This window comes from Quercus lobata, chromosome 12, assembly GCF_001633185.2.
Source record: "Quercus lobata isolate SW786 chromosome 12, ValleyOak3.0 Primary Assembly, whole genome shotgun sequence".
In the NCBI taxonomy this organism is placed as follows: Eukaryota; Viridiplantae; Streptophyta; class Magnoliopsida; order Fagales; family Fagaceae; genus Quercus; species Quercus lobata.
The window spans coordinates 3,061,736-3,070,190 of NC_044915.1; the positions used below are offsets into that span (position 1 = coordinate 3,061,736).

At 35.6% G+C, this 8,455-nt stretch overlaps 1 protein-coding gene across 1 annotated transcript; it reads left to right on the forward strand.

Moving 5' to 3' along the window:
- Positions 1–521: 521 nt before the first annotated feature.
- On the forward strand, positions 522–7,749 carry LOC115972075 (probable RNA-dependent RNA polymerase 1). The gene is made up of 4 exons (XM_031092223.1): positions 522–919; positions 2,924–4,764; positions 5,308–5,458; positions 6,340–7,749. The coding sequence occupies exons 1-4, from the start codon at positions 692–694 to the stop codon at positions 7,120–7,122; spliced, it is 3,003 nt and encodes a 1,000-aa protein (XP_030948083.1). The 5' UTR covers positions 522–691; the 3' UTR covers positions 7,123–7,749.
- The last annotated feature ends 706 nt before the right edge of the window (positions 7,750–8,455 follow it).

Sequence of the window (8,455 nt, forward strand, 5' to 3'; positions counted from 1 at the left end):
TTTGATTTCCACTTTCAAATGCACATGAAAGAAGAGTTTTTTTTTTTTAGTAGTTTTCTAATGTTTTCCTGTTTATTTTTTTGGGCTCCATTTATTATTATTATTATTCTTTTTTGGTCTTGAAAGATATCCATGTGGTCACTTTGATTTAGTTTTGTGGGTTTTCTCTTATTAGTATATGATAATACTTCATGTGTAAGGTGCATTGATATGTAAAACTTAAACCGGTATTACTTGGCTAGGCTGTTAATATTTATGTAATTTCATTTTAGGTTTATAGGCTTTAGAGATATAGTTTTAAATTTTTGTTTTAGTTCTTCTCCTACCTGGCTAATGGTCTTACTAGTTGAAACCAATCCATGGAAAGACTAAATGCAGCTAAGTATTTGGAACTACTGTAAACCATTCCTAGATAGTGATATAACCAGCGGGGACATATATATAAAGACTTGGGAAAAAAATGGAATGGGGATATTTGAACCCCTTTCAATTTGCTTTTTATTTGTTTTTGTTCAAATTATTTACATTGTAAGCCTGTCTAATTTTTTACTATGATTAATAGTTTTTGAACTTTTTTCATTGAATACCTTAATTGGAAATGTGGTTCTAATGACAGCCAATTTGCAGAATTTCAGAAATCATAGTCTTCTTGGATAATCAACACTTGTTGCTGTGCTCTAGATAATATACCATGGATAATATAGCATTGCACCTTGGATATCAGACTTCAAGGGAAACTTTTTCTGTGCTCTGGGAACAAGAAAATGTTTTTGTCAGATTTGACTCGAAAATGAGAAATTTGTACTTCTATTTCTCTGATCTTTCTGAAGAATACAAGCTTGAACTCTCTTATGAGAACATTTGGAAGATTGAGCTCCATCATCCACGTGGTCAAGCTAAAAGGTTTCTTCTCATTCAGGTTAGCTGGTTAAAACATTAATTATAAATTTTCACAATTTGCTGCTCTCCATGCTTTTTATAGTTAACATTCAAACAAATTATTCTTCTTGTTGTTGTTTCCTTTGCAAAGCTACGAGGAATAAATTGACATGGGTGATAGTTCTAATTTGGAAAAATTTTAATAAAGTAGGAAATGGGCTAGTACATCACAATGTGTGGGTGTGTTCATAGTCCTACAGACACGCATAGAGTTAGTAACCATATTTCTCCCTTAATTATGGTTGTTGATTGTAACAGTGAGTGTGTGTGTGTTAAAATCTACTAATCATATTTTAGCATATTACACCTTTAACTTGTAACTACAGTTCGTAATTACGTTTTGAAGTGTTCCATTTGGATTTAAGAAATAAAATGGGCAAAGAACTCCTTCTATTATACAACCTATCTCTAGTTGATCAAGAATGGTGTAGAGCCACTAGTGAATACTGGAATTTGGTCTTCCTTGGAAACAGGTGTTGTATATCCATACAATGGGACTTAAAGGGACCCAATTTAGGCTTCTTAGCATGTGTAAGCATTTATGCTCTACTATTCATGTCTTATTTTTAAGGTTTTTCGCAATTAGTCATACTTATCATCCTGTTGATGGGGTTGGAGAAAAATGGTTGGTGAAGTTTCAATTTTCAACAAAATTTTGGTTATGAAAGCATTATTGGCTCCCTTTTCAGAAGCTGGAACTCCATATTGTATGTGTTAGTAATATACATATTTCTTGAGAAGTAGAATTAGGGAAGCTAAGATTAAGGTTCCAGTGTGATTACTTTTTACATAATAGACTAATAGAGAACTACATTTTACACCTTTTGAATGCACTTTGTAAGGGGGGAACCAAAGCTTTTTATGATTGCCTTCTAGTTGGATAGTTCAATCCTGCTCTAGAGTATGATGTGTCTGTGGTTTACCTATTACACAACCTGTCCAAAGGTTTCTTGTTATTCCTCTTTCATTGGCTATATTTTTCTAGTGGTCCTAAGGTCTAGTGGTTGTGCTACTTTAAGAAAACGATTTCCACAAGGCAAGTGGACTCTTATCCTCACCTTGGTTTTATTGTTATTATTATTATTTTTTCACATTACAACATTGACTAAGAAGATTAGAGGAAAAGCTAATGCTTGATGTGTCTCCATATCTTGAAGGCGGACTTCTTGAAAACTCTTCCGTGAATTTTAAGATAAAACTAGAAGGATAATCATTTTATTTGTTTGACATCTTTCTTCCCTTTAGCCTAAATACAAAGATCCCATCCCAGCTATATATGTCTCATATTCCACAGCTTAATATTGGTTGGGTGGACACCCTACCCCGTGGCTCCAGTGTTAGCTGACTTCATAAAGTGGAGGTCACCACATCACAACATCAAAGGGCATCCATAACACAAATCTGACTACCAACCCTTCTCTTTTGATTTATATACCATGGGCTGATCCTTTCTCTACCCACTCAAGATATGAAGATATATATAACTCACCCCTATTCTTTCCCCCATCAAGTAGAACCTAGTATCACTTAGTGATTAGAGATAACCACTAGCTTATTCTTCTTCTGTTTTTTTTTTTTTTTTTTTTTTTTTTTTTTTTTTTTTTTTTTTTTTAAGCTAATACCAAAAGATGAAATAAATTGTACTATACCTCAAAAGGTATAGTCAGGTAATAGTTGAGGCCTCATAGTTGTTTATAAAGCTTAGATTGACCTAGTATATACTTGATGTAGACTTAGACCCACACAGCACACACTCAACGAATTCAATTCAATATCCAATCAATCCAGGGTATCGCAAAAATATACTTATTTACATTTTCAAGTCAAGAATGCTTAACTTCATTACTTTTGAAATAATGCCTGTCAATGTTATTGGTAGAGCCCCTTGTCTTCTTTTATATAGGTTGAACCTGCATAGATTTATGTGATATTGAAAATTGAATTCTTTTTTCTTGTCTTAATTAATTTTTCTTTACATTGTTAGTTACTTGGAGCTCCTCGGATTTATGTGCAAGATCATACTCGTCATTGGGTCCGAGAAGTTGATTTCACTCCGTCATGCTGCATTGGCCAATCTTCTGCTCTATGTTTGGAGCTCCCACAGGAGGGCCAGCTTCCAAAATTTCATGGAGATTTTGTCTCATATAAGGAAAATGAGGGCCCTTTTGTTCTGAAGCAAGGTATTGCTCTCTCTTGCAGTTCAGGACTAGTCCCTACTTTGAATCCATCCGAAGGCTTTGACTTGCCTTACAAAATCTTGTTTAAGATCAACTCTTTAATTCAGCATGGTTATCTTCCTGGGCAAGCAATTGATGAAAAATTTTATCGGTTGGTCGATCCTAAGAGAATAACAATTGAGTATATAGAAAGTGCCTTGGACAAACTGTCTCATTTGAAAGAATGCTGCTATGAACCTGTACGCTGGCTTAAGGAGCAGTACAGAAAATATGCCACATCGAGGAGACTTCTTAAAACTGTTGCCATATCTTTAAATGATGGGTTGGTATATGTAAACAGGGTTCAAGTAACTCCATCTAAAGTGTATTTCTGTGGTCCTGAGGTGAACCTCTCCAATCGTGTGTTACGCAACTATCCTGAGGATATTGATAACTTTCTTCGTGTTTCGTTTGTTGATGAGGACTTGGATAAACTACACGCAACAGTTCTATCATCGTGTGCATCTTCGGCAAATGGGGAGAGGCAAACTGGCATTTATGACAGGATACTGTCCATTTTACGAAATGGCATAGTTATTGGTGGTAAGAAGTTCGAGTTTCTTGCCTATTCAAACAGTCAATTACGAGAAAATTCTGTTTGGATGTTTGCTTCAAGAACTGGCCTGACTGCAGCAGATATCAGAGAGTGGATGGGTGATTTTCGCGAGATTAGGAATGTGGCAAAATATTCTGCCAGATTGGGTCAATCTTTCAGCTCTTCAAGAGAAACAGTGAGCGTTAGTAGGCATGAAGTTGAAAATATTCCTGATGTAGAAATTGAAAGGAAAGGAATCTCATACTGTTTCTCAGATGGTATAGGTAAGATATCTGCAGAATTGGCTAGAGAGGTGGCTGCAAAATGTGGCCTAGAAAATTATGTTCCATCTGCATTTCAAATTCGATATGGTGGGTACAAAGGTGTTGTGGCTGTTGATCCAACTTCTTCAAAGAAGTTGTCATTGAGAAAGAGCATGTGTAAGTACAAATCAGAAAACATCAAACTAGATGTCTTGGAATGGAGTAGGTACCAACCTTGTTTTCTTAATCGTCAAATAATCACTCTTTTGTCCACCCTCGGAGTTATGGATCTAGTTTTTGAAAAGAAACAAAAGGAGGCTATAGAACAGCTAGATGCTTTGTTAACAGATCCGTTGCGCTCACAGGAAGCATTGGAATTGATATTCCCAGGAGAGAAGACAAAGGTTCTAAAGGAAATGCTTTTCTGTGGCTATCAGGCTGACACAGAACCATTTCTTTCAATGATGCTACGAACACTTCGTGCATCTAAGTTGCTAGAATTACGGCTCAAAAGTAGGATATTTATTCCAAATGGGAGATGTATGATGGGATGTCTAGATGAGACCAGGACATTGGAATATGGTGAAGTATTTGTCCAAATTTCTCGCTCTAGTAGGCAGCTTTCTAATGATTTCTCCCATATGTTTCGCCCCAGCAGCTCAATCCCGAACAATTTAATTTTTGAGGGTGAGGTAGTTGTTGCTAAAAATCCATGTCTGCATCCGGGAGATGTGCGTGTTCTAAAGGCTGTTGATGTGCCGGCTTTGCACCACCTGGCGGATTGTGTTGTTTTTCCGCAAAAGGGAAAAAGGTAATACTGTGATATCCCATTGTAGATAATTCTAAGGCATGAAATCCTATAATATTTGCACAGAGAGATTCACATACATATAGAGTTTATACATAATCCTATTCCAGCATCAGTTTATACACATTTATGTATACCTTTGCTTACTTACATATACATGAATATGTAGGATATATAATGAGCCATTTATACTTCTATGTTGCATGCATGGATATAATATGTATCTTACTTAAATGATATGCAACATATTCTCCTCCAGTAGGTAAATTACCATGATGGTAGCTTGTCTATTTGTATGTCCATATATAATATGTTGTTATCTTACCTTATTTTATATTAAGTTTGCACACATACAATGTCTTTTTTCACCACTTCTAGGATAGAAAAAAATCTAACCTTTTTGGCATTCTCATCAAATAATTTTATATTGTACTTGCATACTGGGATGTTGTGTTATTTGTCTTTATTTGTTCTCTTGCCTTGGCAAGACACCACCTAATTAAATAAATAAATAATTTACTAACTTTAGTTGAACAATTGTATTAGACCTCATCCAAATGAATGTTCTGGGAGTGACTTGGATGGAGATTTGTACTTCGTCTGTTGGGACCCTGATCTTATTCCTCCCCGACAAATTCAACCAATGGAGTATATCGGAGCAAAAACTAAGCCACTTGATCATGATGTTACAATAGAGGTAATTTCACTTTATATGTAGTAACAAGCCATGCATATTTTGTGCACACCACATTTTAATTTGCCTCTGCAATTAATATATGCATAAAACTGCACTATAAAAGAAGGGTATAATAGCTCTTTCTGAACAAATGTCTATTCATTTGCTTGTACCACCTGATGAGAATACACCTTGTTTCGATCATCTAACCTCTGCGATCTTGGGTTTTTATATGTTAAAGACAATTGAGCATTTAGTTTATATATGGCTGTGTATATTCTTGTGCATCTAATGAGTAGTCATTTACGAAACTGTTTCCAAACTTTTTTTTGTCAAGTGGGAAAAGTATTGTTTCCATACTCTAAACAATTATCTTTTCTATTCATGTTATATTATTCGCCAATGCATTGTGTTCTTTAATAATATTAATGAGCACAAAAGAATAAGCTAGGCACATATCACATATGCTTGATCGAAACACTCTTTTTTGGATATTTAGGATCATTGAGAAAAGTCTGCAACAAATATGTATAATTTTGTTAAAGGCTCTGTCTTGCTATCCGGGAATTAGTTGGGAATCTGGAAATTCTAAGCATGAATTTCCTTATTTTGATCAAATCTAGAAATGCCGGACCTTATGGGCATTCCATTTGTTATTCCTAACATTTTGAGTGATAGAGAAATCTAGGCTGGAGTGAGTCATATTTAATGGTATTGATTCTCTCTACTAGGTAGTAATGCAACACTTTCTCAAAAAAAGAAAAAGAAAAAAAAAGGTAGTAATGCAACACACGTTCCACACTAATGCATTTAAAGATTGCATTGATTCCTCATATTTTCCATCCCATCTGTAACATCCTTCTATACCTTACATAACAAAGCATGTCACCTTTGTGCTACAGGAAGTTCAAGAGTATTTCGTCGACTACATACTCAACGACCGTCTAGGAATCATCGATAATGCCCACATTGTCTTTGCAGATAATGAGCCCCGTAGGGCAATGAGTCCTAAATGTATTAAGCTTGCAAATCTACACTCAATTGCGGTTGACTTCCCAAAAAGTGGTATTGTTGCCGAAATACCCCATTATCTGCGTGTTAAGGTATATCCAGATTTCATGGAAAAGCCTGATAAACGCACCTACAAATCAGAACGTGTGATAGGAAAGCTTTTTCGAGAGGTGAAAGACCTTGCATCGCACACGAGCCCTGTGACACCCTTCACCTCAGAAGTAGCAATGCGGTGTTATGATCCTGACATGGAAGTAGACGGCTTCGAGGACTACATCAGTGATGCTTTCTATTGCAAAAGGGAGTATGATCACAAGCTGGGGAGTTTGATGGATTACTATGGGATTGAAACTGAAGCTGAAATACTTAGTGGAAACATATTGACAATTTCAAAATCCTTTGATAAGAGGAGGGATTTGGAACAAATTAATTTTTCTGTAATGGCACTAAGAAAGGAAGCTAGGAGCTGGTTCCTCAAGGGAAGTGATTCAGATTCTGAAACTGATATTGTCAAAGCAAAAGCATCGGCTTGGTACCATGTGACATATCACCATAGCTATTGGGGTTGCTGCAATGAGGGAATGGATAGAGCTCATTTCCTCAGTTTTCCATGGTGTGTCTTTGACAAGCTTATCCAGATCAAGAAGGATCAACTGAGAAACAGAATAGCTTGAGACATGTTGGGATTGGAGCGTTAGTTGAGTCATGAATTGATCTTGGATTGAGAAGTTTAGTATGAGATCCTAAGTATGTATTTAAGAAATTTGCTTGTTTAATTACTATTTATTCTTGCTTATTGTTATTGGTACATGGTTGTTGATAAACTACATGTAAATGCTCCAGGCAGATGATTGGGGCTATAAATTATGTTTCAATTCCTGTTGGAAAATATATGCTTAGTTTCTTGTCATATTTTCTTATTCTTCAACATCTAGTGGTGCATTCAGGTCCATTTCTCCTTGAGAATATCTTGGCACATGATATCAGATAATCAAGAACTAGATACCTTACTCATTGTTTTAAGAACATGTGGCTGCTGTCTATTCCACATTAACATGCATGAATATTCGGAAGAGCAAGTGTCTGACTAAACCATAATAACCTTGAAAAAATTGGAAGGGTATATTGTCTTTTTTCTTAAGGTACCTTGTAATTTGTGACTAAAATAAACTAATCCTTCCATTTTTCAGCAACAGCAAAATTCATGTCCGTTGTGATGTTGTAGTCTATGAGTACACATTGTTAGTTCATCATTTTATTTTCTCATCAAGGTCAAACCTAGACGAAAAAAAAAAAAAAAAGCCAGTTTATATATATAAGTTGAAATTTTAAATTTTGGTCCTAATAGCCCCCAAAAAATAAAAAAATAAAAAAAAAATAACAGGCAAATCTTTTAGTTTAAACGAATTAAATTGTCTACAGTATAACATCAAATTAAGTACAAAATAAAAAATAAATATGGACTGAAAACCTAAATTAAAATTCTCAAATTTTTAGTCTAACCTCACTCTTCCTCCACTCGAGACGACCTCAACGCCTCCATCACTGCTAGCCTGCTGCTGTTCTTTTTCCTCAAATCAGATTCAGTGTTACTGATGCTGCTGCTGCTCCTCAGATCCTTGATCTACATCTGCTGATGTTCACACTCATCTCACACACGAGTTGAATCGGCTAAGGCATGGTTAATCTGAGAAATTTCTCTCCTCTCTCAAGTTCATATTTATGTTTTTTTTGTCTTTGCCATATTGCTCTGCCTCTGACCCTCTGCCCTCTACCCTCTGCGTTTGTGTTGTGTTTGTGACTTTTTATGAACTGTGACTGTGATGTGTTGTGTTTGACTTTTTATGAACTGTGACTGTGATGTGTTGTGTGGACCGTAGTTTGTGACTTTGTATTGTGTAATTGTGACCTTTTGTGTGGACCTGTGTTTGTAACGTTTTTTTTTTTTTTGACCACTGGGACGTGAGTAATGATTGTGAATTTGTGAAGAGAACAAAAATTGACAAA

Coding starts and splice junctions, on each gene's coding strand:
- LOC115972075 (XM_031092223.1), top strand. CDS start 692: ATGGATAATATAGCATTGCACCTTGGATATCAGACTTCAAGGGAAACT. Junction 920..2,923: donor AAAGGTTTCTTCTCATTCAG/GTTAGCTGGTTA, acceptor TTACATTGTTAG/TTACTTGGAGCTCCTCGGAT. Junction 5,459..6,339: donor ATCATGATGTTACAATAGAG/GTAATTTCACTT, acceptor TTTGTGCTACAG/GAAGTTCAAGAGTATTTCGT.